We start from the raw sequence: 25,927 nt of genomic DNA on the forward strand, positions 1-25,927 counted from the left end.
CCATCAGCAGCAAGTGTACCACAACCAGCGGTGCCCTTCAGGCAGGGGCCTGCTGTGGGGTCCAGGGGTGAGGCCAGGCAGTCCAGGGTGTCCTCTCCATGGGGCAGGACCCATCTGGCTCATCTGTGCACTTCCTTGTAAAATCCAGTTTTAGCAAGAACCCTGCTAAGTCATCTTCACCAGAACTGCCCTTCCCACCCCCCCATTTCTGGTCACCCTGGGCATCTGATCAGAATCCTCTTCCTCCCCCACCCCCAGGTGAGGTCTGATAACCCTTCCCTGTGTTCAACAGGTTTCCAATTTGTCGGCACTTAACTGTTTTAGCAGTCTCTAATGATCCCCTGTTTTTTTCTCATATTAGTTGTTCTATTTCCTCTTTCATTTCTGATTTTATTGGAGTCCTCCCTCTTTTCTTTCTCGGTTAGTTTAGCTAAAAGTTTGTCAGTCTTGTTTATCTTTTCAAAACCCCAACTCTTATTTTGTTGATTTTTTCCTCTTGTCTTTCTAGCCTATCTCACCAATTTCTGCTCCAAGCTTTACCCTTTCCTTCCTTCTGCTGGCTTTGGGCTCAGCATGGTCTTCTCTCTGCAGTTCCTGGGATGAAGCTCAGGTTGCTTGTTTCTGATCCCTCTTGTTCCCTGAAATGGGCATTTATCACTATGAAAGCCCCTCATACTGCTGCTTTTGCTGCATCTCCTGAGCTTCCCTTGCTGTGTTTTTCTTTTTGTTTGTCTCAAGATTCTGCTTTCCCTTCTGATTTCTTCTTTGACCGATTGGTTGTTCTGGAGTTGTGGTTTAATTTCCACATGTTTGTGAATTTTCCAATTTCTCCCCACTGGCGATTCCCACCTTCCTACCACTATGGTCGGAGAAGAACTTGATACGATTCCAGACACTTGACCTGTGGCCTGCTGGGCACTCCTGTGGGCAGCGCACAAACACGGGGGTAGGTGCCCTCTGGCCAACATGCTGTGCCTGACGCTGCCAGCGCCTCTCTACAGGGCAGCTGGACGAGGACTCAGCTTTTGGAGCTCCCCAGTTTTAGTCTGGGAAATCATGGCAATACCCAACAAAAAACAGTGCACTGCAGCAGCCATCAAGCCACAAGCGTGCCAAGTTGTAGTTTTTCTGAGAACAGACTACATGACTGCACCTCAGTCTTGGCATGGGCACTTGACTATGTTTTGTTTTAGGTTCCACTTAGCCAGAGTCCATTTCGTCTTCCTCTTGTAGGGGTCCTGTGTCTTTTGTTTTAATTCCACATTTTCCCCTTTTGATCAAAACCTGCCACGAGTGGTGTTGATGATCACTTTGGTGCTTGTCCCATTTCAGTGCCAAGGTAGCCTCTGCCTGCCATGGGTCCATCTAGTCCCACAGAAGGACTTGTGGGCTTAGCAGGACTCAGTTATCCAACTGAGTAACTTGGGCCATACAGGGCAGGGGTCTAGCCAGGTACCTGGTATAGGTCAATTAAGTCTCAGAATTGAAGTTCAGGGAGGTTCCTGCAAGGGTGGGCATTATGATTTGGGTAGGAGTTTCCCAGAGGTATTTGTGGAAACAAGCCAGAATTATTTTAAAGAATAACAAGATGATTAGTCCTAAAACCAACAATAATGTGAGGACCTGAAGACCTAATCTTAAAAGTGAGCCCAGACCTCAGAGTAACCAACTAAAAAGATCTGGAAAGCATGAAAGGGGGAAATAGGAATGAGGTTATACAGGCAGTCTCTTATTTATCATTAGGCAGGGCCATATTTGAGCCATCATAATAAATTGTTTCAAAGTTTTCCCGTTTGTGCCCTGGCAGGGAGAAATCCACCAAGATAACCCAGATGAACTAGAAAGGGGGAGTTGCCCACATATCCAATAGTTAGATTTTGATGTGTAGCAAAGAAATGAGCCCATTGTAAAAAGACATTGCTATTGGGGGTCCATTCAGATGTAGACTGGAAAAACAAACACAGTATAAGAAAAATCTTAAGTGACATTTGAACATCACAATGGTGACATTAAACAGTCATGGAAATGGATATACAGGCCTTGTCTGGGGTCTTGGGACAGCTGCCTAAAAAGGATGTTGGCTACTTCTCCTCCTGGAAGTTGTTATTGCAAGAAGGCTTTTTTTTTTGATGTCTGAGAGCAGAGTGGACTTCCAGTCATCTGAAGGAGGTGGTAAGGCCCTTTCCAATGGGGCTCAAGGGCTGCCTTCCTCTGATGATGTTTCCAGATACCCAGTCACCAGGCTCTAGACTGTGATCAATAGGATCCTTTAAATTGGTATCTGGGACACCTTCTTTAACTTGTTGATAGGCTGGAGCATAAGACCTTAAGAGACTTACAGTAGCTGGTCATACTACCATAAGACAACAAGAGATTGACAGAAGGGTGTGTACCAACAGACATTGATCTGCTAGTGGTCATCCCATGCGGGATCAGCTCATGTTCTCCAAAGAGGGCATTGTGAACTGTTGGCCTGACCAAAGGCAATACCTTAGGCCAGGGGAGTCCAGTCTATAGGTGTATAATGAAACCTCAAAGACAATTAACAGGACTAGAATTCAATATCTACAAAGACGTAACATAATTTTTCTCTCCACAATTACCCTCATCATTTTTTTTTTTACCAAAGATAATTATAGTAAAACTAATTTGTTTATATTAAAAATTTGGCCTGATTATTTATACAAGTGAAAATAAGAATACTCACTGAGAGTTTCTGAATTCTGGAGGGATCAGATAGGGAGAAAAAGTAAATGTTTCATCCTTGTTCACAAAGATCTATCCTACCAAATTATTAATAGATTAAGAGAAAAGATTTCTTTAAATTTGGAAAAACAAAATGTTAGAGCATCCTCCATCCTTATGTAATTAATATTTGTTCTTGATCTCTTGTTAGCAGGTTTTTTTTAAAGCCACCAGTTTCTCTGTTAGAATTCAGTAATTTCTTACTCATTTCTGTTTTACAATCTGAACGTCTATATTCTAGAGTAAGTGTCAGAGTCCTCTCCACGAGTCTCTCTGAAGATAAAACGCATCTGTAAAAGCATTGGAATAAAAGAATAGCTATCTGTAAATGACAAAAGATTTAACATTATAATGTAAATGATGAATAAATTTGGTTATTTCTGTGACATACAACATTTTAAGATAATAACTAGAATTACAAATATAACATTATACCAGGACATATTAGAAACTTGGAAAAGGTCATATACTTTTTAAAACATTATATTGATAACAGATATGCATTCAAGGATGTCTATAAGGGAGGCTGAGCATCACCTATTGACAATGCTTCCCATGCAATTCAACTACCAAGTAAACCTAATTGGTTTAATACATTCCTTTTTATAAGAAGACAACAAATTTTTTGAGAAGTCCCAGGGATCTGCTAGAAATTTTCAAAGTTGTTTTCAGGTCAAAAGGAAGACTTTATTTTGAAGTTGAATTTTGGGAAGTTTGTCAAAAATATCAAAAGGTTTTAGAACACTTGGTCAAATAGGATCATAGGTCATTGTGAAACAATACCGAGCTATCCCCTTAATCATGGTGACAATCAAAGATTTTTGGGTAAATACAGAGATTTAAATAGTTGTAAGAAAAACCTTAGCTTTTGTGATTAAAGACCTGATAAAAACAATATAGGAAATTTATTCTGATAAAACATAAAGTCCCTGCCTTTTTGGTAGACTACACAAAAGTAAAAAAAAAGCCTTTCAAATCTGTTTATCAAGAGCAGACTAAAAGTTCAAGGAAATTACCCTTTCGAGAGAAAACCAAATTCTAATTTTGCACCAGCTTACTTATGATTTTAAAACATTTATTTAATTAAATTTATTTTAATCTAAGCCACCAAGACCACACATAAAACTGTTTCCTCAGGGTTTTCCTTCCACAAACCTGTTATAATTTTCTTTTTTATGTTCAGAATTTATCCCATGCCTTTCTTTTTTCCTAGTATTTTAAGACAAGTTTACTTTTTTAACAAGACAAACAAATAAAAATATCCCCATTCCTTATATGTTCTTTACTAAAAGCATGCATCTAACTTTCCTTAAGTACAGAAATGTTCCCCTTATTAAATTTTAGTAGCTGTAATCACATATAATAATTAGAATTCTTAACCCATAGAAACCTTAATTTTTAGTGAAAACTAAGCAGCAAGCTATGATGAACTGTCTTTTCATGCTGTGGATGGTAGACTTATAAAATACTTTCTAAAAACACATGCTTTCTCATAGAAAATTTCTCAGCATGGCACAAAACTTATTTATTAATAAACCCAAATATTTTAACTTTTTTGTAGTAAGAAGCCAAAATTAAACAAACCTATATTTAGTAGTTAATGCCTAATATTTTATCTTATTTAGAAATTATCCAGATATTCAATAAATTTCTATTTAATTTAATTTAGCAAAAGTCTAAGGTTTCAAGTTACCAAAAGGTTTTGAAGTTATTTTTAAGTACCGTAACACAAAATTATTGTTAAAAAGTTCACCTAAAAGCTGTTTAATGTTATTTATACTTGTTTAGTTTACTTGTTTCTAATAATTATATTTATATTACCTACAAAAATTTCATGAGATATTAGACATAGTTAGCCATCAATTTTTGCTGCCAGATTTTGTAAAAGAGGTAACATGAATTTGTTTGGCTTTTGGTAAACCTCTGTAGAACAAAAGTTTTATATTTAATGTTTATAACTCTAAAGACGACAAACAAGTTAGCTTTAATATTGAATATTTTCCCAGATTACATGATGCTGAAATTCACTAGGGTTAATTTTTTTTCTTCTGAGGAAGACTCTCCCTGAGCTAAATTCCTTGCCAATCTTCCTCTATTTTTCAGTATGTGAGCCGTCAGCACAGCATAGCCACTAACAAAGCGGTGTGGGTCTGTGCCTGGGAACCGAACCTGGGCCACCAAAGAGGAGGGCACCAAACTTAACCACTAGACCGCTGAGGCTGGCCCCATTTGGGTTAATTTTTATTATATTTAGAAATAATTTATATAAGCACTTACTTTAAGACAGTTCAATAGAACTCTTAGAAATTATGCCATCTGGAGGTGAAAATGATCATATATATAACATACATACGTAGAGACCCCATAGCTATTGTTTTAAAATTACTGCCATGGATTAAGTAGAGTAAGTAATACAAAGCTCACTAGTTATGAAGGAATAGTTGAATCCAAATTTGGTTTCTGGCAGATGGAATGTAGCTGTTCACCAGAAAACCTCTCAGAGTCTCGTTAACTCTGGAAGGAGCCCATGCAGGGGTCTTCCTTCAAACATAGATATGTGAATGTCTGTAAAGCCATTAACTTAACAGATTTTCGTATAGTCTTTTCTTTTAGGTGCCTCTTATCTCTTCATTTTTCACTAGGTTTCTTGCAACAAAACTTTCAATGGGGCTAATTTGGAATTTTGAAGCCTTTGCTTTTAACTGCACTTCCTAAATGATGTCATCTAACTGGAATGTTCCTTCAACGGTCCATGTGATTTTAAATTATCCCTGGTGATCTTAGTCCAGAGACCAAGATATTTGCAGGACCCAGGGCCATAATTCTTAAACATAAACCCAGCTGGGGCAGCAGAGGGCAGCTGATCAGCAGAGGCTGTCCTTGAACACAGACCTCCCACGTTGAGCTTGAGTGAACTTCATCTTTCTGAGTGGCAACTTCCAGCTGAAAACTTTATCTTGCTGTGACAAGAAACAGGAACGAGTGCTGGGCGTCCAGACAACCAGACTGGACTCTCCTCTCGCCCTGAACCTTTAGTGAAGGTGTCCAGACAACCAGAGCAGACTCCCTAAACCTTTAGTGAAGGACTAAAGCCCTCAGGCAAAAAGCTCTCCAAGGCCTCTGCCTGAAAGCACGGAAGGTCTTGGATCCCAGAGGACTTACCTGCAGGTCTCTCAACACCATAAAGGAGCAACTGAGCACTAAAAGAGCTTGAGGGGCTCTTGCAGGTGCTGATGCATTGGTTCTGGACAGTGCAGGAAAAGGTCCTCAGGGTGGTGGGGGGAACGTCACTTCAGATCCCACTTCTGACACCCAAGAATGTCAGCAAAAATATCTGGAATACAAGAATTTAGTTAGGAAAGCTTTATTGCTCATACAGTTTGCAAGCTGAGGAGACAGCCTCCAAAACCAATCGGAAGTACGCTCCAGGGAGGGCGTGGAAGGGCAGGGCTTATAAGGCAAACACCCTAGGCCACAGGGATTGTTGAAAGCCCTCCGACTCGCTGGTTCCCCTACAGAGACTGGTGTTCTAAAATCACCTCTGTCAGGCTTCTGGCCGCCAGTCAGGAAGGAATGCTCGGTTTCAGGTACAAGTTGTGTTTTTTCTGAGAACAGTAGAACCGCACGTCCATCCTGGCACGGCTGCTGGACTCTGTCTTGTTTTAGGTCCCAGTTAGCCACACGGAGTCCATTTTTTCTTTTCTTTTAGGCGTCCTCTATCTTTTGTTTTAATTCCACACGTCCAAGGGATAATTTTGAGTAACAGCTTGAGCAGGAGGTGAGGTGACCTTCAGCTGTGAGCTCCTGGGCCAGGTGAGGTGCTCTCCCACAGGGAGCCACAATTCTTTCTGAAAAGCCAGTATGTCTTCTGCACCCTGGCTCATCTGCTTCAGTGCTGGGAAGTCCCACACAGGGCTATCAGGCGAGGATGGTCTGTCTGCTCTCAGGCTGGTGGTGGTTTGGACTAAACTTGTTCAGGTGGGCCCAGGTTCAGGCAGGCAGCAGCCCCTCGATTTCTGAGAAAATGAATCCAGCTGTGACTCCAGTGTGTTTCTCATGGCATGCTCACTTAGGGGGATTCTGAGGTCCAGTCAGTAGCAAATACCCACAGATGGTGTTTCTGAGGGTGCTGAGTTTTCATCCTCGTACTCTCTTCTCCCAGAGTCTCTGGGTCAGGCTTCTGCTCCAGAGTCCATCGCCAAAACTTTATTTCTTCACTGTCTGCTGTTCTTTAGTTTAAATGTTAACTTAGCTAATATTTTAAATAGAAAAATACATTTCTCATGTTGATGATTTCACCATACAAAAAGGCAATAGTAATTATTTTGTTGAAGTTAAATCTCCAGAGGACACAAATTTTGAAGTGCCTTTTGAATTAAAGGAAGGACAAGTGTCAGGTGACCCACATTTTCCATCCTGATTGTTGCCAGAAGTTAAAAGCACTATCTTTGAGGGCTACAAATTGTGTCTCTGCTAGCAAGAAAAAAAGAAAAGAAAAGACAAAGAGTGGACAGGTATAAGCAAAAGAGGAGAAGGAGAGAAATAAAAAGGGAAAGGAGTAGACTCCAGTAAGAATTGGTAAAGAAACGAACTAGGTCAGACCATATTCCAGCCAGGTGTTCGTACAAAGGGGATCACAAGTGTAGCCACGGAGCTGGTCTGATCCATTGAAGGGAGCATAGGATGGGAAGGTGATGACAGAGAAGCTGAATCTCGTTGTGCATGATTTTACATCATGAAGGGAAAACACTATGAGATTAGAGTTTTAGTCGCCTGGCCCAATGCCACTCCTTTGCCCACATCTACTCCAGACGAGCAGAAGCAGCCATTAAAAAATTTATATATATATTGTCTTCAGTTCTGGTAGATCATCTGTATGTTTAATTAAAAATAGGCTTATATTGCTATTTAGTGATTTGCCGACTTTAGACATTGCATATTAAATTCCTACATGATGGCTGAGGATTTAACTCATTTGTACAATCTCCCCCTGCATCTCGTCCCCACACTTACACTGCCACCCTCCCTATGTCCGTGCCATACCTCTCAGCTTTCAGCTATATACTTTAACTTGCATTCCTTTCTCATGAACCTCTTTGTTCCTTCTTGTTCTAATGATCAGTAAGATGAAGACATTAGCACTGCGTCCTTCCCTCCCGTTTCGAATGCAAGTTTTATGAAGGATGGGGACTACCTTACAGGGAGGAGTCAAGGACAAGACAAAATGGAGATATTCTGTGAACATTCCCATTAATTTTTAAATTATGTTTTGAATGGGACATATGGGTGGATCCTTTTCGCTTAAAGATGATATTATAGTCTTTAAAGAGGTGAAACACCAGGCTAATGGGCAAAGCTTCATAGCTATCTCACCTGCCTGTGAGTAGGTAGAGATGCACACTACTAGAATTTCAGGGAAAGATAATCCAAACTCTGCACTGATGGAATCTAAGTTCTTTTATGACTCAGGAATGAGATCGAGGCTTTCCCTCAAGCCTTTTTCCTTAAGACACCAGCCCAATGTTAGCTTAAACAGCTTACAAAATATAGGCAGTATTGGAATGACTTCTGGACCTAAAAGAGCAGGTTTAATTCCTCCTTAGAAGAAAGAAGAATGTGAAATAACACAGACATGGGACATTTTTCTTCCTGGGGAAGGAATGGGGTACATACAAACCTAACTTTGATTCCTAGGGTCCTTTAAATAAATATTTGCTGAATGAATGGGTTTAGATTTATAATGGGTTAGTAAAGGCTTGGGAGAAATTACAAGCTTTCAGAGCTTAATCATATAGATAATTAAGCTCTGCCAAAAAAGCACCCACTGCCACTAGACAGAAACCTGGTCTGGAAGGACTGCTAATCCGACACAGGCTGCCGCTTCCTCTAATTTTATATGATAGTATCATGTTGGGAAAAAAATGCCGCCAACTAAACCAAATGTAGTGATTTCTTGTAATTCAGTAATTTTATTTCCTCCTGAGTGAAAGAACTCTTTCAGATTTAGATACAGATCATTTATTATGTATCACCCTTGTGCATGCATAAAAAGGGGAATATAAGTAAAATCAGTTAAGGCGTTCCAAAATTTCTTCACATTCAGAAGCCAACTTCTGTAAATCACTTCCTGAATTAGTTGTGGACGACTGTGGTTTTCCATACAGTATTGTCTTCTGTGCACCAAGAGCGTTGGTGATGCGTCAAGTCTTGGAAGATTGGTCCAGTGGTGCATCCCGGACTGTTTTCCGAGCAGCTGATCCGATTCTGCAAGCTCTGATGTGGGCACTTTCTGGATCTAAGCAGAAGAGGTCAATGGATGGTTTCCAGGTAACATCCAGGACTCATTTTCCTTCTTCAATGATTTTTCGACTAAAACTCAGAGGGGTTGAAATTGACTAACCATGTCTTCAGGAATAGTAACTAAGTCATTTCACTTTTTTGGGGGTAGGGTAGGCTTATTATTTAACTGTTAAGATATATGGTTCCAAAATGAACTAAGAACGAATGTACTTGGTGAGTAACTCGGCTCCCCTGAGTCTCATAGCTTTTAGCCTACCCACATCTCTCTTTTCTAAGTGCTGGAGGAACCTCTTTTTGGTCCTAGGAAAATCTTCCCTCTTTTCCTAGGAAAAAGTTCCTCAAGTTTGAGAGCCTCGGATGACTGTTAATTGCCTCATCTTAGGGTTGTGTGTTTTAATAAGCACGGCACTTAAATAAGGACAGTGTGAAGAGCTACATCCAATTTTCCATAGGGGGAGGCAAGGACAACTAGGTTAATACGGCCACCTGGCCAATAATACCAGACCAGTTTGTAAGATGCAAGCTGATTTCAGAGACATTAAAGTGTGGCAAATGTATCTGTGAAATGCATTGTCATGGTGGCTGGGTTAATGTATAATGGGTTTTCTTTCACCGATTTCAAGGTTGGAAGGTGGAAAGAGCTTGCTTTAAAAGAAATCAGTACTTTTTGGGGTGTTAAAAAAATCTAAAGGAGGTTATAAACCAAAAAACTGCAACGCCCAGGTTTAAGTGGGAGAAAGATATAGTGGGGGAGGCAAGAGCTGAGAAATACACAAAGAATGAAAACCATGGATGCAAAAGTAACGGACAAGTTTAAAAGGGGGGGGGGGCAAAGTCACAAGCTCCTCAGAAAAGAGCAATGATAATTATAGCAACAGCTAAAGGGCAAAGGAGGCATTCTCACATTATTTTTGCACAAGACATAAGCTCTGAGATCGAGGCCTCTCCTTCTGAGGTATGATTACGCCCTTGTCACAGATCACAATGACACATGCAGTAGGGACTGATGTAGGCTCGCGTCCTCCATTACACCAAGCTGTTTGGCGTACCACTGCACTCCTAGTGGGAAGTACAGAATATCATCGAAATGACAGCGGATTTTGGTTAATATTTGTAACCTTTCTCGTGCAGCGCAGGTCTTTGAATACCTAACCTCCTTGAGCCTCAGTTTTCTCGTTTGTCAAAGGGCGATAATAAGAGGACTCATCCTAGATCCTATAAAGGGAGCCCTGGGGAGGAACGCAGGAGGACCTGCAGAAACTCTAGCCCCGGGCCTGGCCTACAGAGTGGGCGCTGGCGAGCAGCTCCCTGCGGGGCACACGGCCCGGCTGCGCTCGGCAGTCCCAGCCTGCTCTGAATCCGCAAGCACTTTCTGTGCGGGCCCCCAAATCCGGAACCTCGGGGTCTGTCCTAACTGCGCCGCGGCCCGGGCGCTCGGCTGGAGCAGGTCAGCTTCCCAGGCTCGGGAGCGGGGCCCTGCCCCCGAGGAAGCGCGCGCGGCGGGGGCCCGGGAGGGGGCCGGGCGGCGGGGGCAGGGGCTCCGGCGGCGGGGGCGGCGCGGGCCGGCTCCTGCGTCAGAGGGGCCCTGTTTTCGCACCTTCCCTGACGTCAAACCTCCATCAGGGCCGCCGCGCCACCTTCCCGGGCAGGTTTCCCGGGCCGAGTCGTGCCTCGGGCGGGTCCTGCGAAGGGCGCTCCGGCTCCGGTCGCTGTCGCCGGCGGCGGGCGCGCTCCGGGCGGGCGAATCCGAGTCGGAGGAAGCGTCCGGCTCCCGTGGAGGTGAGGGCGCGGCGCGGCGCGGGGCGGGCCGGAGGCGGAGTGCTGCCTGCGCCCCGCGCCCTCCTCCTCCTCCATCTTCCTTCTCCTCCATCTTCCTCCTCCTCCATCCTCCTCCTCCACCTCCCTCCTCTTCCTCCTTCTCCTCCATCCCCCTCCTCCTCCTCCTCCATCTCCATCTTCCATCCCCCTCTTCCTCCTCCTCCTCCATCCCCCTAGTCCTCCTTCTCCTCCATCCCCCTCTTCCTCCTCCTCCTCCTCCATCCCCCTCCTCCTCCTCCTCCATCTCCATCTTCCATCCCCCTCTTCCTCCTCCTTCTCCTCCATCTCCCTCTTCCTCCTCCTCCTCCTCCATCTCCATCTTCCATCCCCCTCTTCCTCCTCCTCCTCCTCCATCTCCATCTTCCATCCCCCTCTTCCTCCTCCTCCTCCTCCATCTCCATCTTCCATCCCCCTCTTCCATCACCCTCTTCCTCCTCCTCCTCCTCCATCCCCCTCTTCCTCCTCTTCCTCCTCCATCCCCCTCTTCCTCCTCCTCCTCCTCCATCCCCCTTCTCCTCTGCGGGCGCCCGGCGGTCCTGGGCTCCGCGTCCGCCCTCCGCGCGGGGCGGGCGTCCCGGCTAGGGTCGGGGTGCGCGGAGGCTGACGGCGCTCAGGGCACTGGGTCGGGGTCTCGCGGGCCGGGACTTCGGGGCACCTGTGGGGCCGGGGCCACCTGTCCACACACCGCCTTCCCGGTGCCCGCGCCCTGCCGGCTGCCCCCACACCCGGGCCTTTACTGGCCCCTGGCGGTTAGAATTGATTTCGGAAATGTTGGATTTTTGCGTTAACCATCATGTTACTGTCGTCGTGCAACAGTTGTGTGAATCTGGTCACGTTGCGCCGTGGCTATGACGCGCTCCTAAGAGGACCCTTTCTTGTTCCAAACGTTATCCGACGCGGTGGTTCCGGCAGCGCGCGGGAGAAATGCAGAACGAGATCGTGCCTCTGAAGGAACTCCGGCGGGTTTTGCCCGCAGAATGGAATTATGTTTAATTACTTTTTACATCAATTATATACTATCAGGAAAAAAAGAAAAAAACGAAACACTGAAAATTCCATAGCCATCCTATCCTCAAGAGAGAGTCTCTATTAACAGTTTGGGGTACATAAACATATGTTTGTGTGTTACATAAATGGGGTACGAATGTGATCTGCTTTTTAAAATTAATACATTGAGGGCTTTTCCCGTACAATTCATAAACATCTTCCCATTGCCTGCTCGACGTGCGGTGATTTGGACCCAAAGCGTGGAAGGCAAGAATTTTCTTTCTCTGCCTGCAATGGTCAACCTCAGTAAAGGAACTCCTCAAAGATCTGATAAAGCAGCGTGCAGTGGCCAAGATGTTGCATAGAAATAAGCTGAATTCAGGGTAGCAAACATCTTCTATAGAATATTCTTTGCTCTGCTTAATAATTTGAGGCAGTTTTTTTCAAACTGCAGCTTTCAACCCGTTAGTGAATTGTGAAATTAGCGGGTCGTAACTGGCCTTTTAAAAAAATGAGGTAAGACAGCATAGAAAATACCAGAATGCATTACATGTAATGAGGGTATTGTTTTGTGAAACTTTGTGTGTGTGTGTGTGGGGGGGGGGTGGTTAGTGCATGTGTGCCTGCGTGTGTATGTGTGTGCACACTCGTGAGTGTCTCCCGGGTCGTGATATAAAATGTATCACTTCCTGTGTGCCACGCTAATTAAGTTTGAATGTCACCAATCCAAGATGCCGTCAGCCCTCATCTCAGAATGGGAGCAGTGATGCAAATAAGCTAAACGTTAGTTTTTCTCTTTTCTTTGGAATATATGACAGTGTTGACTGCAGCAAATTAAATTCCTAATTATTTGTTTTCACCTAATATTGACACGATCAATTAGTATTCCTGAAAATACAGAGAGGAAGTGTTTTATAGAAGTTAAGATGTTACGAACATAAACTGCTCAAATTGACCTAGGGTCAGGTCCTGGCTACACTGGGTATTGGTGTGTGGTTATGGAACAAGATACTGCTTCTTTCTGAACCTCAGTTTCCTGATTTGTAAAGTGGGAGTTACCATAACACCAGCCTCATAGGGCTTTTTGATATTCATATGAGATCGTGTATGTGAAACTGTTGGCACAGTGCTGGCCCAGCGTAAGTACTCACTAAAAGTTAGCTGTTATTATCTTAGTAAGACTGAATGGATGTATCCAGGATAATGCTTGTCACCAGAGGTAAACCCACATAAGATGGATAATCCAAAAAGGTGGGAAGTTGAAAATGAGTTCATATTGTTGTGAAGAAAGGGACTGTGAATTCAGATGGACTTTTTATATCATTTGGCATTGTTTTGTGATTTCTCCCCAATTGTTCTCCAATTGCTATACAGGTAGTTTAGATGACTTCTTCAGTCAACCAAACACGGTTCTGTTGTCTTGTCTTGTTTAATATTAAGCTGTGTCTCTCTTGTCAGGCAACTGAAAGATGTTTCCCATAGGCATTCTGGACTCTGTTAGCTCTGATTCAACACCGTGGTCATCTTGAGAGACGGACACTACAGCTCCGAACTCGTTTCCACAGTGTGTTTATCTCGGCAGCAGGTCCAGATCTCAGGTGCGCAAGAAATAGTCCTAAACAAAGCGCAGCTGTGTTTCTGTTTTGAGACAGTTGTGCTGAAGTCATCTCAGGCGGTCAGAGAGCTCTCTTCACTGCCAGCAGTCCGTTTTAAATGTTACGTAAACCAAGGAAATAAGAGTGTAAGCACTGCCATTTTTTTTATAGTATTTTTATGAAAAATAAATGGAATGCCTCAGACACACAAAAATGCTGTTCCAAAAGTGCCGAGTTGGACGCCACACCTGTAAAAGGCTGAGGAGATTACACCTTCATCTTAGTACTGCTCCCAGTTTTGAAAATGTCTTTAGGTTCTTATTCTGTTTTACAGGAACCAAAATGGAAACTTGCTGAGGGTAAATTATGATGTGGCTTATGAAAATATCAAAAAAAATATGACTTGGAACTAGCTGTCATATCCCCCAAAACCCCTCGATGAAACAAAAAAGCCTAACTTGACCTTAAATCAAGCATATATATATTTATATTTTTTAAGTTAGAGAAAATATTAGGGTTTTGCATGCATGTATTCTTTTTTTTTTGAAAGATTTTATTTTCTTCCTTTTTCTCCCCAAAGACCCCCGGGACATAGTTGTATATTCTTAGTTGTGGGTCCTTCTAGTTGTGGCATGTGGGACGCTGCCTCACCGTGGCTCAGTGAATGGTGCCATGTCCCTGCCCAGGATTCGAACTGACGAAACACTGGGCCGCCTGCAGCGGAGCGCACGAACTTAACCACTTGGCCACGGGGTCGGCCCCGCGTGTATGTATTCTTAAAATCATCTTATTGACTAATTTTTAAAAAGTTAACTCATGGGGCCGGCCCGGTGGTGCAGCGGTTAAGCGCGTGCGTTCTGCTTCTCAGTGGCCCGGGGTTTGCTGGTTCGGATCCCGGTTGCGGACATGGCACTGCTTGGCAAGCCATGCTGTGGTAGGCGTCCCATGTATAAAGTAGAGGAAGATGGGCATGGATGTTAGCTCAGGGCCCAGTCTTCCTCAGCAAAAAGAGGAGGATTTGGGAGTAGTTAGCTCAGGGCTAATCTTCCTCAAAAAAAAAAAAGTTAACTCACCAACTACTGGGTCTTAATCTTGTCAGATAAGAGGGCTTTTATGTTACACTGATAAGATGAAATACGATGCAGTCATTCAACATTCTGTTTTGGAATTATAATATATCATATAGAGGTGTTCATCATTTATGGTTAAATGAGAGAGGAGGCTATAGGATAGAATGTATAGAATCATTCTATTTTTGTAAAAACATATTTAGAACAATGAAAAATGTATGAGAAATGTTAATGATGGGTAGAGGGATTATGGCTGATTTTTATGCTGTTTACTTCTCTATTTTTCTAATTGTACTATAATAAGTATGTTTTGCTTTCATAATAAAAATTAATAAAAGTCACTTTTTAAAGAAAAAATTAGTGTGTTTTCCTGATTTATAAGCATAAAGGAGACTAAGACTTTGCTCTGAGGGATACTGACTCTGAACTTGGGGATTTTGGGTGTTAGCTAATTCCTCAGTACCCTAGGAAGTGATGCTGAATGGTAAGTTATATTTCTTGCCCTGTGAAAAGTGAAAAGCATCATTAAGTAGGAAAGAGCCATTGTTACAGAATTTTGTTAAAGCACTCTGAGTGTAATGCTTTCCAAAAAATTTCCACACATCCTAAAGATGTGGTCTCAATTCTTTAGTCTGCTTTTAAATCCTGTCGTGTTGAAACGCAGTCTACTTTTCTTGCTTTGTTGCCCCTTCAGTTCTTAGACGAGACCGTAGCTCTGGCTGGACCTGTCGTCCTGCTGTCTCCACTGTACCGTGTGCTTTCTTGCTCTTGTACTTTTGCTTTTTTGTTACTCGGAATATCTTTTCCTGACCTTTGTGTAAGCAAATCCTACCCATTTCCCAATGTCCAGTTAAGAAACCATATCACTGAGACATGTCTGCTCTCTCCAGCTGAAACCGAGTTTTGTGACTAAAGCCATTGGCCCTTATTATCTATGCGTAGGCATTTCTCCATTAACACCTAGTATTTTTGCATTAGTTTCCCAATTCCATTTTAAATTCTTGAGAGCAGGAAAGCTTGTCTTATATTTTTCTCTATCCCTCAGAGCTTCCAGCATGGAACACTGTACGGGGTAGGTGCTAAATATCTATCCCTTGATTATACGGTGGTGCCCCCGGCTCTTTTGCGTTCAAGGATTGGAATTTTTGGCCAACCAGTGATCCTGGATAGGGGTCAACACTTTGCCAACAACAATGGGGAGGATAAAAAATTGACAATTTGGCTTAATTGTCAATTGACATAGATAGATGATAAAGAATTGACAGTATTTTTCTTATTAAAACTAATATGGGAGCTAAGAGTTACATGGTTAGTCCAGGACCCAAATTGAATTTCACATGAATATTCCTTTGAAAAGTTTCTCATGAAGCTCATTGTGGCTTTGACAGCATCTCTGTTCTTAACCTCACCAGAGGCACAGTAGTGCCTTACATTCTTCTATAGCTGCTGTTCCCGGAACCCATCAACCTGGAGTATTTGACCATGGGTTATACGGCCATCAGAGTTACTCTGTTCCAGAATGTCTTAGGAGGTCGTGTAGGGTTCAGAGTCATAATATGTAAAGTGCTGCGTGTTTAAAAGTTAATATTTTTTCTCCTATTATTGGAAGCATAATTGTGTCACTTTTCACACTTAAGTGTGACTTGAGGGTACCTATTTGGCCAATGGTAAACACTTATGGGTCTTATCTTTTTTAAAAATTGTTTTATTTTAATTTACAGATATTTGCTGGGACTAATGTAGCTGATGAAATATCTCCTCTTTTCTGCTCAAGGTAAATGATTTATTACTTTATAAAAATATCAGGTACCAGTAGAATTCAGAGTTTGTATAAAAAGACCCGTTCAGCCATGCAGGGTAATGTAATCCCAGACCACAAAGAAATGATCCCTTTAATAAGTAAGAATTTTATTAGCACCTAAAAAATGGTGACATATTATTAGTTCAACCTATTTCAGAATCACCTTGGAGCATTTTAAATGTGCACAATATGCATGTGCCTGGCTCCCCTCCAGGGGGCTTTGATTCAGTGAGTTTTCAGGGGGGTCCTAGCATGTGGCTTTTACACAATGCCAACAGGTGCTTCTGGTTCATTGTAGCTGTGTCATTGTGGTGTGTATATGACACTAGAGACGATGGCAATGGCAAGAAATAATGCCATGGGAGTTAAAGGCCTTAAGGGTTAAAGATAAAAAAAAATTTAAAGTCTTTAAATTTTGTGGATATTTGATGTTAGACTCATACTTTTATTTTGCCTTTCTTTTTTTTTTTTTTAAAGATTTTTTTATTTGTTTCCTTTTTCTCCCCAAAGCCCCCCGGTACATAGTTGTATATTCTTCGTTGTGGGTCCTTCTAGTTGTGGTATGTGGGACGCTGCCTCAGAGTGGTTTGATGAGCAGTGCCATGTCCGCACCCAGGATTCAAACCAACGAAACACTGGGCCGCCTGCAGCGGAGCGCGCGAACTTAACCACTCGGCCACAGGGCCAGCTCCCTATTTTGCCTTTCATTTAATGAATGTTTTAATTATATTTTAAGTAAAGCACTAAAAAGTTTGTTATTTTACTATTTTCAGAGTTTAGGTTTAAACTCTAGAGTTCCCTTGGCCTGAAAATTACCATATCTATAAATGCAACTTAAGGCTTTGTTTCATTTTGTTGCTTCGGGTTAATAAATGAGTAAATTAATGGAAGAAAGACCAAATTTTAAGTAAGTAATCTCTTATATATTCTTTATTTGAGAGGCTGGTTTAATTATTTTCCCGTACGTGTGAGAAGACAAGAAATCAAAGTTTCTCATAACAAACAGTAATAGATAAGTAAATGTTATGGGAGCATTTTGATAAGATGAAGCTTTTCTGTTCTCATCTTGTTGGCTTTAAGGCTGTGGTTTCATTTTTTAAATATTGATTTTAATGAACAAACTTTTTCTGTTGCAAGATAATCTTCTTATCAGAAATACTCATAATATTATAGGATCCTTCTGTTATCCATTTTCCAACAGACAAGAATGTTTAAGATAATTAGAATTAAAAATTTGATGAACTTATTTCTCATAATTCTGTTTTCACTCTAACAAAACACAGCAAAAAAACTGCATTGTATTTGTTACTTAAAATAGTCATAAACTATGTACACTTTGTGTCAGTGAATAAATTGGCAGTGTATCAAAATTACTTTGAGAATTAAAAAAATTGTGAATTCTAGGCTCTATCTCAGGTCTACTAAGTCAGAATTGAGGGCGACAACTTTGCTACTTGGCCTGGTTTGGGAACCACTGCAGTATGTAATGTTGAAGGATTCTAGTGTTTTGGGGGGTGGGTAGAAACTTGAAAATGGTTCTTTATTCGTAGAGAAATCTCGTTGCACCAGTTGGAAAAAATTCCTCTTAGTTATTTGGTTTATGTAACTGTTGGAAGAGAAATGTCTTGTATTTTAGAGGCTAAATTAGTTATCATTTTTATTTTTAGCAACTTGGTTGGGTAAATTATTTTAAAAGCTGCCTCTTGTGGACTAAGCAGAAAATACATGCAGTGCATCTACTCTTGTGACAGAGTTAGACGTTGTATATGACACCGAGAGTTCAAGTAGCCTGGGGTTTGTATAGGAACATAATGGGAAAATGAGTGAGCCTCGTTAGAGTATAGAAAATATACTCTAGTAACAACTTAGAAATAGTAATTTGTCTTTACAAATTGAGTACTGTATTCGTCAATACTGAATCAATTCCTAATAATTCTAACAAGTTATCAGAAAGTTGATAAAAAATTTAGTCATCTGGGCTTCGGTTTTGGAAACAAACTGCTTTTTTAGGAGACGTGTAGCTCTCATGTCTACTCCAGCTCACTGGTTGATTCAGTAGTTCATGGCAGCCTTGTCTATTTTCATAATTATTAGAAATAAGAGTGGGTGGGACTTGAGAATGAATTTCTGTTCTCTGATATTATCATGGCTGTTTTCCTCATGGAAGTAAAGAATTGTTGTGATCTTGACATTTCTCTTTTTTTCAGTATGAGCGTTCAAGGACAGTAGCTGTCTGGCTTTGGTTATTCAAGATGCAGAACAGACGAGCATATTGCAGCTCTTGCTGTGCGCACTATGATAACCTGGAACAGGTAGGAAGATCCTATTCACGTGGTTATATCTCAGGAGACTTACTTGTAACTTTCTCTTCTTTTACATTTTATTAAATTCATTTATTAATTCATCGAACAGATCATTCTGAGAGTCCACTAGTGCACAGACACTCTAGGTTCTGGGGATGTGACCATGAGCAAAACAAGCTCCCTTTATTCGTGGAGGTCACGTTATAGTGCATTGAGACGGAAAAGATATAGTTGTGTACATTAGTGCATAATATGTTAGATTGTAATACATGTCATGAGGAAAATGAAATCCGAAAGGCAGCGTAGTTTTAGGTAGGATGGCCAGGTTGGGTTAAGGAAGAGACGTTTGAGTTGAGATTTGAGTGAAGTGTGGGAGCCAGGCTTCCTTATCTCTGGGGAAGAATTTCTAGGTGGAGGGAAGAGAGAGCAAGGACAGAGACCCCAAGGCGGAAGGGTGATTGGCATGCTCAGCAAAAACCAGGAGGCCAATGTGGTTACAGTGGAGGTAGGCTGGGGGGTGGGTGGTAAGTGGTAGGTGAAGAATTCAGAGAATTAGATTCTGTAAGACAATGTAGGATGAGGTAAGGACTTTGATTTTTTTTTTTTTTTTTTGAGAAAGATCAGCCGTGAGCTAACATCTGCTGCCAATCCTCCTCTTTTTGCTGAGGAAGACTGGCCCTGAGCTAACATCCGTGCCCATCTTCCTCTATTTTATATGTGGTATGCCTACCACAGCATGGTGTGCCAAGTGGTGCCATGTCCACACCCAGGATCTGAACTGGCGAACTCCAGGCCGCTGAAGCAGAATGTGCACACTTAACCGCTGTGCCACCTGGCCGGCCCCAGGACTTTGACTTTTATGCTTTGATGCACAGAAGTTTTAAATTTTGCTTGAGTTGATAACTTTTTTTTCCCTTTGTTGCTTGTGATTTTGGTGTCATAAAGATTGGCTAATCCAAGGTCATGAAGACATATGCCTGTGTTTTCTGCTAAGAGTTTTACAGTTTTAGCTCTTACATTTATCTTTGATTCTCTTTGAGTTAATTTTTGTGTGTGATGTGATTTAGTTATCTCCTAAAGCACTATCTCCAAATACAACCACATTGGGGGTTAGAACGTCAATCTAAGAATCTGGGGGGAACCCAATCCAGTCTATAGCAATTACGTTATTGAGTTTCAGATGGTAAACCAATTTTGCATTTCTGGGATAAATTCCACTTGGTCATGGTGTATAGTCCTTTTGTATGCTGCTGGATTTAGTTTGCTAATATTTTGTGGAGGATTTTTGCATCTATATTCATAAACAATATTGCCTGTAGCTTTCTTTTCTCGTGATGTGTCTGGTTTTGGTGTCAGGGTACCCCTGGCTTCACAGAATGAATTGAATAGTATTCGTTTCTCTTCTCTCTCTTTGTTTTTTTAAAGATTGGCACCTGAGCTAACAACTATTGCCAATCTTTTCTTTTTCTGCTTTATCTCCCCAAATCCCCCCTGTACATAGGTGTATATCTTAGTTGCAGGTCCTTATAGTTGTGGCATGTGGGACGCCGCCTCAATGAGGCCTGACGAGTGGTGCCATGTCCGCGCCCGGGATCCGAACTGGCGAAACCCTGGGCCACAGCGGAGCGTGTGAACATAACTACTTGGCCACGGGGCCGGGCCCTCCTTTCTCTTCTTTTTGTTGGAAGAGCTTGTGGTGCATTGTGTGTGGAGATTTTGAAATAACTGTTCAGGGTTATAGTAGCTGCAGTTTTCTGACCAGGATTGTTAACTGAGAAGAGTCCCAAGTTTGTCCTCAGGGTCTCAGCTGTGCAATTGTCGTAGGTGAAGTAGTAATACGGGAAGTTCTGGTTCTGCTGGTGCTGAATTGTCTCATCTCAGATGAGATGTAAAACAAGTTTATAATATGCAAAATTCTGCTCTTCAGTGGCATTTGTTTTGTTTAATTATCTAATAGTAATGACTTCAATTCATACCAAGGAAAAGGTTTTATTGTGATTTCCACACCTCTGCCTTTTAATTAATTTATTTATTTTTGAAGATTGACACCTGAGCTATCTTCTGTTGCCAATCTTTTTTTTTTCTTCTTCTTCTTCTCCCCAAAGCCACCCAGTCCATAGTTGTATATTCTAGTCGTAGGTCCTTGTGGCTCTGCTATGTGTGACGCCACCTCAGCATGGCCTGATGAACGGTGCCATGTCTGCGCCCAGGATCTGAACCAGCAAAACCCTGGGCCGCCGAAGAAGAGCGCACAAACTTAATCACTCAGCCCTGGGGCCGGCTCCACCTCTGCCTTTTTAGAAAGAAATATTTTTTAATGCTGATTATAAACATGAAGAGGCAGATAATAAAACTCAAAGCTCTCTTTATAATTTCTCTCTTGATTGCTAACTTATATCATCACTTGACTGGAAGATTATTTGTTGAATGTTTGATAATAATAAAACGTTAATTCTTTGTAAGTTCTTTTCAGTATAATTTTTTTTTTTTAAATATAAGGCTTCAGTGCATAGTTGTGTATCCTAGTTGTTAGTTTTTGGTCCTCTATGTGAGCTGCCACCAGAGTATGACAGCTGGCAGATGGATGGTATGGTTCCACCACTGGGAAACAAGCCCAGGCCGTGGCAGTGAGAATGCCGAATGTTAACTGCTAGAACACCAGGGCTGGCTCAGTATAATTTTTTTTCTTAAGCTTTAAAATAATAATTTGTAGACATCTGGATACTCCTGCACTAAATTGACATTTAAAAAGACTTTGTTAGTGACAGCCAAGGTAATTTGGACTAACTACAAAAGCTTAAAAAACAATGTTTCAAGTTTTTGGAGAGGTGTTGAGGTAGTGAAGAAATATGGGTCCCCGGTCTAGCTGAATATTCAACAGAAACAATAGAAGCCAAAAGAAAGAAAACAACTACCAACTGAGAATTCTATATTCAATAAGTATATACTTTGAGAAAGAAGGTGAAATAAAAATATTTCAGAAAACAAAAATTAAGGGAATTTGTCATCAGCAGACCCCTATTAAAGGAAATATTAAAAGGAATTCTTCAAGTAGAAGGAAAGTGATTCCAGTTGGAAGCTCAGAGAGATATGGGAAGGAATGAAGAGCAATAGGCAGGTAAATAAGTAGGCGTTCCAGATAAATAAGGCCGTGTGGGGCTCACAGCAATGGCATGTAAGTCGAAAGAGGAGTAATTTGAATTAATGCTTAAGGACCTTGCATTGTTTAAGAAGAGAACAAAAGTAACAAGTAATTTTAGACTTGGATAGGTCAGGGTTGCTTGTTATAACCTGTCACCACTACTAGACTGGGAAAAGAATGTTTAACTAACTACCAAGTTAACAAAGAGGGAAAAATTGGAATAATAAAATACAATCCACAAGAGGGCTAGAAAGAAGGAAATAAGGACATTGTTTAGGCAAGAATACTAAAAACAGATTTAAAAATAAAAGCAAAGATTAAATCCAAATTATCAGTAATATATTAAGTGAAAGTAGACTTGATGTTTGAATTAAACCATGAACAACATTTTATCAGTAGTCTTAGCCAAGAAAATAAGGAAAGAAAAAAAATGAAAATGATAAAGATTAGATAAGAAGAATTAAAACTTCTTTTTTATTTGTATAAACTGTGATTGTGGACGTAGTTTCTCGAGATATTTTTAGGATTTTCTATTAGAATTGATAAGTGAGTTTAAAAAGCTTGTTGGGCTGACATAAAAAGAAATTTTATTTTTGTATACAAACACTACATAGAAAACAAGATTTTAAAAAGATATTTACAACAGCATCAAAGAACATCAATTCCTAAGGTATAAATATAATGAAATATGTATAGGATCTTTATACAGAAAACTATAAATATTGAGAGAAATGTAAGAAAAATTAAATAATTCATGTGATATACCATGTTCATGGATAGGAAAAAAAATCAATATTGTAGACATGTCAGTTCTGCCCAAACTAATATATTGATTCAATGAAATTCCAATCAAAATTCTAGCAAAGTTTTTTTTTAAATAAAAATTAAGCCAAGTCTAAAAATATATATAGACATGCAAAAAGCTAAGAAGAACCAGGATAATCTTAAAGAAGAGCAAAGTCAGAGGACCTTCTGTACGAGATATCAAAACTTATTATTAGACTACAATCATTAAGACATTGGTGCAAAGTTAGAAAGATCATGGAAATAAACCAGAAACAGACAAATATATGGATATTTGATGTGTGAGAAAGGTGGCACTGAAGAGCAATGAGGACAAGACTTTCTTCAATAAATGATACTGGATCCATTGGGTATCCACATGCAGGAAAAAATGAAACTTTATTGCTAAATCATCCTGGATACAAAAATCGATTCCAGGTAGGTGGTAGATGTAAATATTGTAGGTAAAACAATAAAGTTTCTAGAAACATGTAGGAGAAAATCTTTGTGACTTTGAGGTAGAGGGAGATTTCTTAAACTGGTCACAAAAAGCACTGACAAAAAAATTGGTGAACTGAACTGCAATAAAATTAAGAAACAATGGAAGATGATTAAGAAAGTGAAAAAGCATGTTGTAACTATTCCTAGGGAAGATATTGGATTTACTTTGTGTGTGTATGTGTGTGTGTGTGTTTGTGCACATACCAATAAAACTTTATTTATGAACACCGAAAAAAAAAAGAAGGTGAAAAGGCAAGCCACAGAGAGGGCAATGATACTTGAAACACATGTAATTGAGGAAAGAGCTTGTGTCCAGAGTAAATGAAGGATTCCTATGACTCACTGGAAAAAAAGAGAAAATCTGTTTGAAAACAGGAGGAGACCTGAACAGACACATCGTGAAAAAGGATCTTCAAGTGGCCAGTAAACATGAAAAGCCATCACAACAATCGCAAATTAAAGCCACAACGATATAACTTCAACCTCCCTCTACAATAGTTAAAATTATAGAGATGGACAGTGGCGAGTGCTGGTGAGGAAGCAGAGCAGTGGAGACTATGATACCCTGCGGGTGGGGGTGTAAATTCCAGCCACTTTGGAAGACTTTGGCGGTGAGTGCTAAAGCTGAACATACGCAAACCTTATGACCCAGAAGTTCCACTCCTAGTAATATACTCCACAAAAATCCTTGCATACGAGCAGAAAAAGACACATATAAGCAGGTTCTTTGCAGCATTATTTGTAATAGCCAAAAGCTGCAAATGACACAAATATCCATCAAGAGTAGAATGAATAAATCAAATACGGTATATTCATACAATGGAATACTATACAGAAATGAAGAAGAACAGATGACAGCTATTATGGATAAGTATCACAGATCAAGTGTTGAGTGAAAGAAGCTGAATGCAAAAGAAAACAGAACGTATGACTCTGTTACCCAGCAGGGGCTCTCTGCCCAGTGTGCATGGAAGCCAATACTATGACACCAGCTTTTGAGAAAAGAAAAAGGCTTTATTGTGAGGTCGACTGGCAAGGAGACAGGAAGCAGGGCTCGAATCTGTCTCCCTGGTCCAGGGTTTGGGCAAAATTTAAGTTGGAGTTAGAGAAAGAAGATGATTGGGTAGTCTTGAATCAGTCCATATATGGTCCTCAAGCTTCTGGAAGCCAGATTTTCCTTGCAGAAGGAACTTCTCCCTTTGTAAAGGGCTCTGGTGGCCACATTTCTGAAGATTCTTGGTTCGGGGGTCATCCTGGGCCTGTGGGTTCCCACCTGGCACATGTGCAGTGCTGTCTCTGTTATTGAGGAAGATTTGATTAATCAACAACCTGTTTTAAGGAAGTAAAACTAGTTTAAGCTGGTCAATGATTTATGTGCTGTTTCAACTCCATTTATATAAATTCAGAAACGTGCAAAACTGATCTGTAGTATTACAAATAAGGATAATGGTTACTTTGGGGGGAGAGGAAAGGAATACTAGATGGTAACGGGGCGTTGGAGGGACTCTGGCTGCTTGCTAGTTCTTCCTGGAGAGACGGTTATGGATATTCTCACTTTGTGATAGTTTATTGAACTGTGTACATAGGATTTGTGTACTTTTCTGTAGGTGTGTCGTATGTCAATTGAGAAAATTGACAGAAACCGCCTCCTTCTTCTGGGCTGTGTAGGGTGGCGTTGACTGTAGTTTATGTAGGTGCGGTTCTCCGTTTGCGTTGTTTTTAAGTTTCTAGCCAGGCAGAGGGGACCAGATGGGATTTTGACTGAAGCTTTAGTTGTTACCTTGCGCGTTTGTCCCCTTCATCACGGGCAGGCTGGCTCTGCTGACGGGTCCCTGACGAGGGGAGCTGTGTGGCTGGAGCATCCTGAGACACTCGGAATTTAGATGGTTCCTGGGACTAAGGCAGCCCGAGAGGGGCCCCTGAGTCAGCATGGAGGGAAGTAATTCCAGGAGTGGGAATAGTGCTCAGGAGCTAGCAGCCTAAGTTCTCTCGACACCTTGCCTTGGTGTATAAAACATGACTTTCCCCAAGTATTATTAAATTAAAACTTGTTATTAAATTGTTGTAAATAACTTACGTTAGAAACACGGCATTAGCACCGCGTGACACAACGAGAAGAGAGAGCTTTCGATCGAGACAGACTCGGATGGAAATCCTGTCTTTGTTACTTGCTAGGTACACAATTTTGGCAATTCACTCTCATTCTTTGTGTTTTAATCTCTTCATATCAAAATGGAAACAAGATTCATACTCAGTGAGCTTGCTGTGTGCACGGAACAGCACTGGCTTGGATGTGGTGTAGGCGCTCAGTACGCGTGAGACTCCTCTCCCAGCCCCCCTGGGGGTTCCTAAGTAATGCTAGTGAAGGCAGAGTCTTCCCAACTGGGAGGAAAATTGCAGTAAATTACAGACCATGGAGACAATTGCAGAAGATTTTAGTGTATTTATTCCAATATTCTGTTTAAGTCAGGATTTTAAATTTCTGAAGGAAAATGATGGCCTCTTTGTGAATTAATCTTTGGCTTTTTAAAATGCAGTGATCCAACCCTTTATTCTCGTTTTAACATATTTTTATTATAAAAACATGTATAAGAATTTAAAAATTATTCATAATCATGCCACATATTCTCTTCCTTCTATTTCTCTGTACATTTTTTTTCCAGTGAGATTGGCCCTGAGCTGACATCTGTTGTCAATCTTCCTCATTTTGCTTGAGGAAGATTGTCGCTGAGCTAACATCTGTGCCAGTCTTCCTCCATTCTGTGTGTGGGATGCTGCCAGAGCATAGCCTGGTGAGCTGTGTGTAGGTCCACGCCCGGGATCCGAACCCATGAACCCCAGGCCGCTGAAGCAGAGTGTGCAAACTTAACCACTGTGCCACC

The 25,927-nt window shown here is 41.2% G+C and overlaps 2 protein-coding genes across 5 annotated transcripts in view; one reads left to right on the forward strand and one right to left on the reverse strand.

The window, feature by feature from the left end:
• ZDBF2 (zinc finger DBF-type containing 2) overlaps window positions 1-25,927 on the forward strand; it is a 38,693-nt gene that overhangs the window by 410 nt on the left and 12,356 nt on the right. The window contains exons 1-3 of one of the 3 annotated variants that reach the window (XM_070508449.1): window positions 10,359-10,492; window positions 16,237-16,289; window positions 18,524-18,628. In XM_070508449.1, the coding sequence (XP_070364550.1) occupies window positions 18,569-18,628 (60 nt within the window). In that variant the 5' untranslated portion in view covers window positions 10,359-10,492; window positions 16,237-16,289; window positions 18,524-18,568. Of the gene's footprint in view, window positions 1-10,358; window positions 10,493-10,697; window positions 10,825-16,236; window positions 16,290-18,523; window positions 18,629-25,927 lie in introns of those variants that run through there. The other 2 variants (XM_070508447.1, XM_070508448.1) reach the window with 2 other exon arrangements.
• On the reverse strand, window positions 8,662-11,881 carry LOC139045148 (RNA-binding protein cabeza-like). 2 transcript variants are annotated; one of them, XM_070508461.1, is made up of 3 exons: window positions 10,643-11,881; window positions 9,950-10,104; window positions 8,916-9,040 (listed from the first exon to the last, which is right to left on the reverse strand). In XM_070508461.1, the coding sequence occupies exons 1-2, from the start codon at window positions 11,366-11,368 to the stop codon at window positions 10,072-10,074; spliced, it is 759 nt and encodes a 252-aa protein (XP_070364562.1). In that variant the 5' UTR covers window positions 11,369-11,881; the 3' UTR covers window positions 8,916-9,040; window positions 9,950-10,071. The 2 variants fall into 2 exon arrangements, with proteins under 2 accessions (XP_070364561.1, XP_070364562.1); XM_070508460.1 differs by lacking the exon at window positions 9,950-10,104 and having other exon boundaries at window positions 8,662-9,040.

The sequence above is a fragment of the Equus asinus genome, chromosome 4 (genome assembly GCF_041296235.1).
Source record: "Equus asinus isolate D_3611 breed Donkey chromosome 4, EquAss-T2T_v2, whole genome shotgun sequence".
In the NCBI taxonomy this organism is placed as follows: Eukaryota; Metazoa; Chordata; class Mammalia; order Perissodactyla; family Equidae; genus Equus; species Equus asinus.

Excerpts from the sequence above, each read along its gene's own strand:
- LOC139045148 (XM_070508460.1), bottom strand. The coding sequence starts at position 11,368 with ATGGAGGAGGAGGAGGAGGAAGAGGGGGATGGAGGAGGAAGAGGAGGA. Across the intron at positions 9,041-10,642 it reads GAGGTTTGACGTCAGGGAAG|ATCCAGAAAGTGCCCACATC; the intron begins GTGCGAAAACAG and ends TCTTCTGCTTAG.